This window comes from Alexandromys fortis, unplaced genomic scaffold (assembly GCF_014885135.2).
Source record: "Alexandromys fortis isolate MF-2015 unplaced genomic scaffold, M_Fortis_MF-2015_v1.1 scaffold_26, whole genome shotgun sequence".
In the NCBI taxonomy this organism is placed as follows: Eukaryota; Metazoa; Chordata; class Mammalia; order Rodentia; family Cricetidae; genus Alexandromys; species Alexandromys fortis.
Window position 1 is genome coordinate 3,896,590 of NW_026067894.1, and position 11,376 is coordinate 3,907,965.

The following is an 11,376-nucleotide window of genomic DNA, read 5'->3' on the forward strand; positions in this document are numbered from 1 at the left end:
TGCAGACATACACACAGACAGAATATTGTATACATAATAAATAAATAAATATTTAAAAAAAAAAAAGAATTTAACCAACTCAATTCAAACATTATATGGCACTGCATGTCAGTGTAGGTAGGGAATGAGTGAGGGTTAGCCTTTATTTGCTGCCACAGAAATGGGGAAAATGAAACTACAGAAAAATAATGACCAAATATAGAATCCTGATGCTTGGACGGGGACACTAAAACCTCAAAGACCCCAGCCACATACGACCCTACTCACTGGCAACAATATGTACAATAATAGAAAAGTCTGGACTGGGAATCTTCAACCATTAAGACTATAATAATTTGCCAGGTGTGGTGACAAACACCTTTACTCCCAGCACTCTAGAGGCAGAGTCAGGAGGATCTTTGAAAACATAAAGCCAGTCCGGCATATACAGCAAGCTCCAGAACAACCAGAGATATATAGTGGACACTGATGCAAAACAAACAAACAAGAATGCAAATAATTCATTAAAAATGAAAGCACTCCAGAGGCAGAGGCATTTCCAGATCTCGAGTAAAATAAATGTAATTTTTAAATTGAAGAAGAAACCTGCTACCAGGAAGTCTAAGGCAGACTTCACTCTAATAGTCTGGGACCGCTAACAAAATACAGAAACAACTAGGCATTAAAAAACAGAAATAGCTGGGCAGTGGTGGTGCACACCTTTAAAACAGTAACACTCTATAAGGCAAATTAGTTCTATTTCTCTTTCTCCTCTTTTTGTATTTCATTATACCAGGTCTAAGTTTCAAAACCTCTACACAGCCTATAATTCCCCATGTTATCTGCTGCCCCAAGTCCAACCTCTCTCCACACCAGCATCTGTGGTTTTGAAGACTCTGCTAACCCACAGCCATCCCAGGGGTTCTGTACTGCAGGGGTGCTCTTTCTCTAGAAATCATCAATTTTATTTTATTTTGTTTTTCTTGGCAGCAAAAACTATGCACTTCCAGAACTATGCACATGCTAGACCAAGTGTCTACTAAGTAGCTCACGCTAGCATGGAACTAGGGATCTTTCTGCGTCAGCCTCCCCAGTATTGGCATTAAAGTATGCACTGCCACTCCAGGCTTTCTAGTTCCCTAAATGCCTTTTCCAAGAGAATTTCCTTGAGCGTGTTAGCTAGGGGAGCATATTCATCCTCTACCCTTTTATCTTACTGTTTCCACCAAAGCACTGAATACAACACCTGAACAATGTAAGCCTTTTTTTTTGTTAAAAGACAAATGCTCCAACTCTGAGCTGCATGCACTTGCCTAGCATTTCTGAAACCCTGGGTTCAATCTCTACGACTGTGCAAGAACTAAACTGATTCAGAACTCAAACTATTAAGAATCATATTACTTTGGATTGCAACCATTTATTGCCCCATTTCTGTCAGACTCTAGTTTCCTTTCAGAACAGGCGTAAACGGCAGATAGAGAACAGGATATTAATAGACAGGTATGTCACCATGTCTCTTAAATTCTCATAGGTTCAATGGAGAACATCATTTTAGTAACTGAATTTTCAAACTATAAAATGAACCTTCTCTTAAAAATTCGTCATTCAAAACATAATTCAAACCTCTTGGGTTCACTTAGCCAATATCTATGCATATTTTATATGGAATCAGCAATAGAAAAGGTAAAGGAAAAAACACTTAATTAAGAAAAGGAAAACTGTGAGTTCAAGGCCAGCCTGGTCTATAGATCAAGTTCCAGGACAGCCAGGGCTACACAGAGAAAACCTGTCTGGAAAATAAAACTAAAAAAAATATATGTAGTTAATAAAAATTAAAATTCAGGGGCTGGAGAGAAGGCTCGGTGGCTAAGAGCACTCACTGCTGCTCTTGCAGAGGCCTCAGAAAGGATTCCAGCACCAACACAGCGGAGACAATCATTCCTAACTCCAGCCCCAGGAGATCTGATGCTTGTTCTTGGCCTCCAAGGGCACTAAACACACAGGTGTACAGGTACACATGCAGACAACACCATACACATAAAACAAGTACAAATTAGAAAATAATAATTTAAGTTCAGTGTAAAAATTATTAATTCCAAGGGAGTGGAAGCATGGCTGCATGGTAGAATACTTAAGCTCCTGGTATGCGCAAGAACTTGCTCTATGTCCCCAACACTGCACAACAGAAGTCAGAGTTTAATAACTACAGAGAGAGGGGAACGGGCAGATGTGGAAGTCCAGCCAACCACATCACGGTGTTCACCCCACTTCCACTTTAGCTTACAATGGTCACATGATATACATCTAATTCTACTGAGAATTTATTAATCGTCTACTTGAAGCCTATGTCAATCCAACACTACCAGAAATTCCAAGCACTAATGTGTGCACACAGACAACATGACAGACACTTGGCATGCTTACCGTGCTGTAGACTGCAGAGACGGTGGGAGGGAAGATGCGATCCTCCAGAGGCTGCTGTACGGGTCCTCTAGGAATCCTGGAAAGCGAGTTAAGGAGGCGAATACACAAACAGAATTGCTTAGCAGCTCGAGAAAATTCTGCCAATGACCCATTTTTTTTTTAAGCCAACCTGTGGTGCTGTACACTTATCCCTCCCAAGAAACTGGAAACTCAAGTATTTCAAATTTCCTATCGTGATTAGCAATTTCTCCAAAATTGCTTCCCACAATAACCTTCCATTGGAAATGAAAACAATGACTGAGTCCCCAAACTGTAGGCCCATTATGAGACTCGACCGCCTTTAGACAGAAAAGAAGTGCAAGCAAGGTCAACAGACAACAACTGGCGCCTCCAGCATAGGGGAAACAGGGCTGCCTTAAGGAACTTACTCTGTAGACCAGGCTGCCCTTTAACTCAAGAGATCCACCTGCCTCTACCTATGTGCTGGGATTAAAGGTATGTACCACCGCCACCCAGCAAATTTCTCACTTTTAAAAAGAGGTTCTCCACCAGTCACTTAAAATATTTCAGAATACAAAGACAACATTGCATTAAAAGACAAAAGACTATCATTTTATTTAACTTCAAACTAGGAGACAAGCACTGTCCTAGATGATGTGGTACCATTTTAAGAAGAAATGCTTACAAAATGTGGTTTATGTGAAAGGGAAAAGATCACAGCACTGTCCCTGAATGACACAAATGCATGCCGGATTATGTCTCTCTACAATAAACACAAATAGTACAAATTATGTGAATTTTACCTATTTCTTTTTAACTCCAACAAGCCTGTAGTCAGATTCCAGTTGGCTAATTCATGACTAATTCATTTTTAATTATTGTATCACTAATCCCAAATGAAAAAAATTTTCCTCAATTTAACAAACACTTAATACTTCTTGTATAATGCTTCTTTCTAATTCACTGAGAGAGTTGGGAAGACAATATAAGAGCTACTGCAGGTGTAGTGGCTGTCAACTATGACCCAGTACTAAAGAGGCAGAAGCAGGAGACCACTGAAAGTTCAAGGCCAGAATGGTCAAAGGAGTGAGTGAGTTCAAGGCCAGCCAGGGTAACACTTTACTGAAACTATTTCTTCAAAAAGAAAAGAGAGCCAGAGAGATGGCTTAGGAGTTAAGAACACTTGCTGTTCTTACAGAGGACCTGGGTTCACTTCCCAACACCCACACGGTGGCTTACAGCAGTTCCGCAGGATCTAATTCCCTCTTCTGACCTCTACAGATACCAAGAATGCATGTGCTTTCCATACATACATGCATACACACACACACACACACACACACACGCACAAAACACTCATACATATGAATTAAATCTTTAAAAATTATAAACAGAGTGAAGAAAAAAAGTAGTGGATGTTTGTTTGTTTGTATTTTAAGAATGACTCAGAGTTGCCAAAGTCTGAATCATTCATTAGTAGATTCTTTATTTCCAAGCAGCAGCTTAGAAGACTGCAAACAAAACAAACACACCCTCTGTTTTAGTCATTAAAATGTCTAAAGAGACTACAGTGGTCTCCAGACAGTTTTTAAACTAGCAACCTCACACAACAGTTAAATATTTTGTGTGCGCACTTGCTGTTCTGGGAAGCAATGGAGCTGAAACATTTCACAAAGGAACCATTTCATTTTAACCACACACAACATGCATATCACTCAATCCACATGCACCCTCCACACCAACATCCACATTCTCCACACAATCCGCAAGCACACTGCAAGTACATACACTTTACACCACAATCTACCCAAACATAATCCATACATATATACACTATACACACATAGCACATATACTCACAAAGCACACTATACATGTATACACACTATACATACACACTCCACACTAAATATGCACACTATACACATACACACTGCACACACTATACACACACATCCTACGCACTCTGCACACACTATCCACTCTCCACACAATCCAAGCACACATGGTATACATACACACTACACACAGCACAAACTTCACATACTCTCCACACAGTCCACAAACACATATGGTATACATACATCCTAAACACACACACACTATTAAATGCAGAAGCCTAACAAGTTCAAAGACAATGCCCTCATTATGAGCTCACAACTCTTCACACGAGCTCTACATTTGCGAGGCAGGTGGAAATGGAGCCATGCTTTCTTCTGTGCTTCCAACTGCCACAGCTTTTTTACAGGAAGGACCTAATTCTCATCATGGGAAAAGCAGTTCTCAAGGAGTTCAGGACTCTGCCTGAGAAGCTGAGGCTGAGCCACTCAAGACTCCGATTTCTGTTCCCCTGCTAACCAACTGGATGACTATAATAACAAGAATGCTAGAGCATCATTTGCCTACGTTACAGAACAAACTTTCTTCCTGTTTCTACAATGAAGAATGCTCATTTCATTTTTATATTCTACAAATAACTAAACGCTACTTACATAAAACAAAACTGCAGTACTATCAAAAAATAATTTTTTTTTAAGAAGTCAAATAGAAATCAAACAATGTAGCTGAAGTCTGGCTACAAGTCCAATGGAAAAAAAAAAAAGAGCTCGGTGTGGTGGCTGTAATCCCACAGCTAAGGAAGAAAAGGCAGGATGCCAGCCAGGACTAGACAGAGATCTCTTAGCAAAAACTAAGGGAGCTGAAAAGACAGCTAAGCCAGCACTCACTGGTCTCTTATAGAAACTGAGTTCAGTTCCCAGTACGCATATCAGGCAGCTCACAATCACCTCTACTTATGGGCTCCTGCAAGTGCAAGCACACACACGCACGAAGACACACACAATAGATAATAAATAAGAAAAATAATTTAAATGGATTTTTTTGTCTGTTTGTTTTCCGAGGCAGTTTCTCTATGTACCAGTACTGGCTGTCCTGGAACTCGCTCTGTAGACCAGGACAACCTCAAACTCAGAGAGAGCCATATGCCTCTGCTTCCCAAGTGCTGGGAATAAAGGTATGCGCCACCACTGCCCGGCTAAACTGAAATTCTTAAAAACTCCAAATAGGGGGCTGGAGAGATGGCTCAGAGGTTAAGAGCACCAGCTGATCTTCCAGAAGACCCAGGATCAATCCCCAGAACCCGTACAGGAAGTTCCTAACTGTCTATAGCTCCAGTTACAGGGAATCTAACAACCTCACAGACATACACATAAGTAAAACATCAATGCACATAAAGTAAAAATAAATTATTATTATTATTTTTTGTTTTTGTTTTTTTGTTTTTCGAGACAGGGTTTCTCTGTGGCTTTGGAGCCTGTCCTGGCACTAGCTCTGTAGACCAGGCTGGTCTCAAACTCACAGAGATCCGCCTGCCTCTGCTTCCCAAGTGCTGGGATTAAAGGCATGCGCCACCATCGCCTGGCAATTATTATTTTTTAAAAAAACCTCTAAACAAATATCTTATTAACTTTCAGTTAGGCTGCTGTTTAGACCACCTCTCCACTTAAAACCCTGAGAGGGGTCAGCCAGAGACAAGCACTGGGGATCTGTTCTGTTCAGAGACAGGTGAGTTCCAGAAGTGATTCCACCAGCCTGCAACTGAGTGCAGTTCTTACATAGCTTAAGTCACAGGCTCCTTAGAACCCTTTGAGCTGAAAGAAAGAAGCAAATTTTTTTTAATTTTTCACAATTTTTTAAAAGATTTATTTGTACTTGTTAGCATGAAGCAGGTATGTATGGGAGCCATCGGAGGGCAGGAGGACAGTAGATCCCTGGAAAGCCAGAAGAGAACTCAGATGCCCTGGAGCTGGAGTTTCAGGCAGTCGGGAGCTAACAGAGCAGAGCAGAGTGCTGGGTACCCTACTCGGGCCTTTTGCAGCAGCGGCATACGTGCTCTCTATCGCGGGACTACTCCCCAGTCCCTTAGCTGTTTCTTAGCTTGAACTGCAGCTGAGTAGTTTATAATTGTACATCAATGTGACAAACCCAACTTTGAGTGCAACTCACAAGAATGCTGCAAACCCCACCTAAGCTAGTTAATCTGTTATTTACATAGAGCTACAGAAACAACAAGATGTCTTTAGAAGGGTAGGAAATTATTTTGATTTTATTTGAAATTCTTTGATTTGTGAAAATAGAATCTATGTAGCCCAAGCTAGACTGGACCTGAAAACCTCCTGCCTCCATCTCTCCAGTGCCAGAATTACAGATGTGTACCACAGTGGCCAGGTGTATGTGTTTTTAGGTAAGAACAATATATGAATAGTCCCTTACATATAACTCCCAGCTTATCATACAGAATATTAAAAAGATGGCATATGTCCAAAGAGTTGGGTTTATTAAAATTAGTAGCTTTTGCTGTCTTATCAAACACATTAAGTGTGAGGCACACACACTTGGAAACCCAATAATCAAAAGGCTAAAGAAAGGATTATAAATTGCTCTAGGCCATCCTAGAACATAGCAAAAACAAAAAACAAAGGGCAAGCAGTGTGCAGTGGAGGATACCTTTAATCTCAACATTCTGGAGGCGGGGCAAAATGATTTCCAGGACAACCAGGGCTATTCAGAGAGACCCTATCTCATTCTGTGTCAAAAAACTGGGGGTGGGAGGAAGCTGGGGTGGATGTGAGGATGGTAACGACATGACACTGGAGAAATGTCACACAAGAATAAAAACCTGGGGGCGTGGAGAGATGGCTCAGAGGTTAAGAGCACTGACTGCTCTTCCAGAGGTTCTGAGTTCAATTCCCAGCAACCACATGGTGGCTCACAGCCATCTATAATGAGATCTAGCATCCTCTTCTGACCTGCAGGTATACATGGAAGGAATGTTGTATACATAATAAATGAATAAATCTTAAAAAAAAAAAAAAAGAAAGAAAGAAAACCTGACCCTCAGCAACTTGTTAAACAGTCGAGTACAACAGTGGGAGCCTGGAATCCCAAAGATGGACAGAAGGGGAACACCAGGCTCCTTGGGGCTCCCTGCTGATAGTCTAGCCAAATCAGTGAGGTGCAGTTGGTAAGGGACTCTCCCTCAAAAATGAAGAGTCAGAAAGAGGTAGCATTAGTCTCTCATCCTCACACCTGCACACACACAGCACACACATACATATACATATATGCACACAAAAGTTAAACGAGAAGTCTTCTTGTTGCTACTAGTGTTTCTCTGTTTGGAGAAAGCACACTGTTAAATCACATCATCACTGCCAACAGCTGGGAGCCCACGACCTTCATAGGACCTGAGGTGCTCACACGTTACCACCTTTGATTTGGAGCATTAAGTGAAACTATCAGTAAAATGAAAAGTGACAAGGAAAATCTTACTGCACTCACTGAAACAGCTCTGATCCTATCTCTGCACAGCAGACAGGCTGCCTAGGAAACTCAGGGCCAGAAATTCAGCATTCCTCGCACCTACAGTCAAGTACCTCCAAGTCAAGAAAAACTTAGGTAAGTAGGCCAGAGGCACATTGCTCCAGGAAGAAAAGCATCAGGGACCCTTTCCCTTCAATGGTGCCATGCCACATTAACTCAAAAACGGTCATCCAATGAGGTCATCAAACAAAATCCAAAGGGCTTTTCATTCATGCTGACAGAGAACCACTGTGCATTTGAGAAATGAAATATGAGTACTCATTAATGCTCTTTATGGAAAAAGAATGAGCTGGTATGTCCACTGGTATGTGCTGCAGAAGGCACATTCAGTAAACAAAGTGGCAACAGTGAGTGGCCCTCTCTGTTGTTTGCCTGGAGCAGGTCTTCTATGGCAGCCTCAGGGCCACGGCACACCATTCTTCACTGAACCCTTGGGGATCATCCCATCCCTCCCTCCACTCAGAACAATTCAAATCACCAGCAAAACAGCAACTCCTCTCTCTCTCACTCGCCCACCCCTCCTCCTGCTCTTTGGCAGTGGGAGGTTTGAATAGCTGAGCACAAGCCTCAGCCACTACTATCAAGTGTTTACCTTGGCCATGTACAGCACCCAATGGCCAACAGCTCTGGATGGATTCCTTACATCCCACAAAACCTTTCAATCTGTGAATGAGTACAGGCAATCTCAGCCTGTCAATGAAGCATATCAATTCTAGACTAACAGAGATTTACAAAATCACATGGGCCTCAGGAAGCTACCTACCCATCAGCTACCCTACTTGCTGCCTGTCGACCGCCACAAGAGCTAAAGCTAACTTCTAGAAACACCATGGTTCGTCACGAAAAATACAGTAATGCCTAATGCAAAGGGTTCCGAGTCCTGTTTACAGCAGAGAAGGCACAAACAGCAAACACTCCCCCAACTAAAAGATAAGAGCTTGGTTTCTCTCCAGCAAAAAAAGATCAAACTGAGGCCCAATACTTCAATAAACGGCAAAATAACACATTTTACCTCAAGGCACATTTACACATCAGCTTGGTAGCATGCAGGTGAATTTCTATTATAATCCCAGCCTTCCAAGTCACCAGGATTCAGATTCTATCTTGTTTAGGTTTTTTTTTAGAAGTTTTGATGTAGTTTCAATGTTTTAAGACAGAGCCTTGTTACATAGCCTAAATTGGCTTAAAACTCACCACGCCATCTAGGCTGATCTAGAATTCTCCATCTTTCAACCTCAGCCACCCTAGATTACTCTTAGAGGCCAGAACCACTACACCTAATTCCTATTTGCATTCTTACAAAACTTTTTAAGCTGGGCCCAATGCACACACACAGCTACCACCCAGCACCAGGGGTGGGGCAGATGTAGGCCAACTCGGATTACCAAGCAAGATCATGTCTCAAAAATAATTATTTTTGCTGGGTGGTGGTGGCGCAGGCCTTTAATTCCAGCTCTTGGGAGGCAGAGGCAGATGGATCTCTGTGAGTTCGAGGCCAGCCTGGTCTACAAGAGCTAGATTCAGGACAGGTTTCAAAGCCACAGAGAAACCCTATCTCGAAAAAATAATTATTTTTTAAAATAATCCTCCACTTCACATTTATCCGATGTAACATAAAAACAAGAACTACCAGGGTCGGAGTGAGAACAGTGCTAAAACACAAAAGCATGTACTGCTCTTGCAGGGGACTTCAGTTCACCTCCCAGCACCCACCCAGGACAGCTTACAACCACCCACAACTCCACCTTCGGGAGGATCCAAAGCCTCTGGCCTCCACTGAACCTGAACTCAAATGTCCACCTGTGCGCACACGTGCACACTCACAAGCACACACAAATTTTTTAAAAACTGAACTGTAATACCATCTAACACTGGTGATTGACTCTTGTGGTTCATAAATTAATATAAAGCACAGTAATACCTTAGGGAGCTGCAGCCACACAATAACAAATTTCTTGAGTTTTAAATGCAAATTACCTGAGTTTTAAATAATAGAATATAATTTTAACAAGACCAAGAAGTATTTCCACAGTGGCACTTTGATATAAAAAGGTACCTTTTCCCAATAAATAACAGGGAAGTTTTTGGTTTACATATATTTCAAGAAACTTGATTTTCCTTTTGCAACTGTGAACTATTAAATAAAGAGATGAAATTCTCAAAATAATACAGATGCAAAGTGCCAACAATGAGGCCGAGGGTGGCGAGCAAGAGAGCAAGCGTCAACCCAACAAAGGCCCTGCACAGCAGCTCTGGAGACCCTGCACCATGAAAGCACTCCTTGTCTTTCTGGTGAATACAAGTCCTTTCAATGTCACAGTATGTAGTTTAAGAAAAACAAAAGAGGGCAAGTGAAGTGGAGGATGGGTCTACTTGTGTAGAGGACATCTCCTCAGCTGCGTATCTACGACGGAAAAGCTTTGCAAGCCTGAAGCTACTGAGTATATCTATCCGCAGAGACCAGCAAGTAAGACTCCACAGCTGTTCCCACTAGAGTTCTAGGAACTGCATTCCCATCCCACTGATCATTCAGAAGAAACGAAATGTGCTGTCATCTACCTCTGTAGATGTTATCTATCTCAAGGATAATTGCATCAGTTTTGTCTGATGGGAGAGCAGAAAGGGTTAAGACAGACATCTGTGGGCGGTAGTGACACATGCCTTTAATCCCAGCACTCGAGAGGCAGAGGCAGGCGGATCAATGTGAGTTTGAGGCCAGCCAGGTTTACAGATGAGTTCCAGGGCAGGCTCAGAAGCTACACAGAGAAACCCTGCCTCGAAAAACTAAAAGCCAAAACAAACAAAAAACCCAAAAGACATCTGTGCCGGAAGGTGGTGGCACTCACCTTTAATCTCAGCACTCAGGAGGCAGAGGCAGGTGGATCTCTGTGATTTGGAGACTAGAGTCTCAGCCAAACTGTCTCAGGAAAAGAGAGGGGGTAAAGGAGTTCAGACAGACATTTGCACCAGGTGTTTTTCAGAAGGCTGCAGCACCAAAGGACTTCTCTAACAAAAGGCATTAAATGCTGTATTTGCATAATAGTGCAACAAGATGCCATCTCCACCCACTATCATTATTACTTTTAAAACAGTAAGCAACCCTTGGTATAGACAAGTGTTCTGATCAATACCAATCTTCACCAATCAATACAAAAGTAAAGTTTTCATCCATGAATGAAAGTGGAGAAGACTTCAAGTGTATGTCCAAACACTACAGGTGACAAGCATCCAGACGTCATTCCCTCTGGGACTGTAAGCAAAGCTCCTTCTCTACTATAGGTTAAGAACAGAAATGGTGTTTGCCTCATATTTGCCTTCATGAAAGGAAAGTTTGAAGCTCCACCTCTACAAGACTTTGTGAATGCATGTGGCCAGTTAGTTTAAGGCAGTCACGACAACTGAGAAAAGCAGCGACAAGCCAAGCCAACGCATACTCTGCAACCTCTTCCCTAGGCTTCATAACCTCTGAGCACTCATCCCCCATGCACTCCCAACGGACTCTGAACCCATACTGACTTCAGCTAGGCCTGGTGGGTACTTCAAGACCTATCTAGCCAGGCGGTGGTGGGGCACACCTTTAATCCCAGCACT

At 42.1% G+C, this 11,376-nt stretch overlaps 1 protein-coding gene across 16 annotated transcripts in view; it reads right to left on the minus strand.

Annotated features, from left to right (window-relative positions):
- The window catches only part of Eif4g3 (eukaryotic translation initiation factor 4 gamma 3), a 225,315-nt gene that overhangs the window by 174,095 nt on the left and 39,844 nt on the right, over nt 1–11,376 (minus strand). For all 16 annotated transcript variants that reach the window (XM_050150849.1, XM_050150839.1, XM_050150803.1 and 13 more), the window contains exon 2: nt 2,404–2,479. In XM_050150849.1, the coding sequence (XP_050006806.1) occupies nt 2,404–2,479 (76 nt within the window). The remainder of the gene's footprint in view (nt 1–2,403; nt 2,480–11,376) is intronic.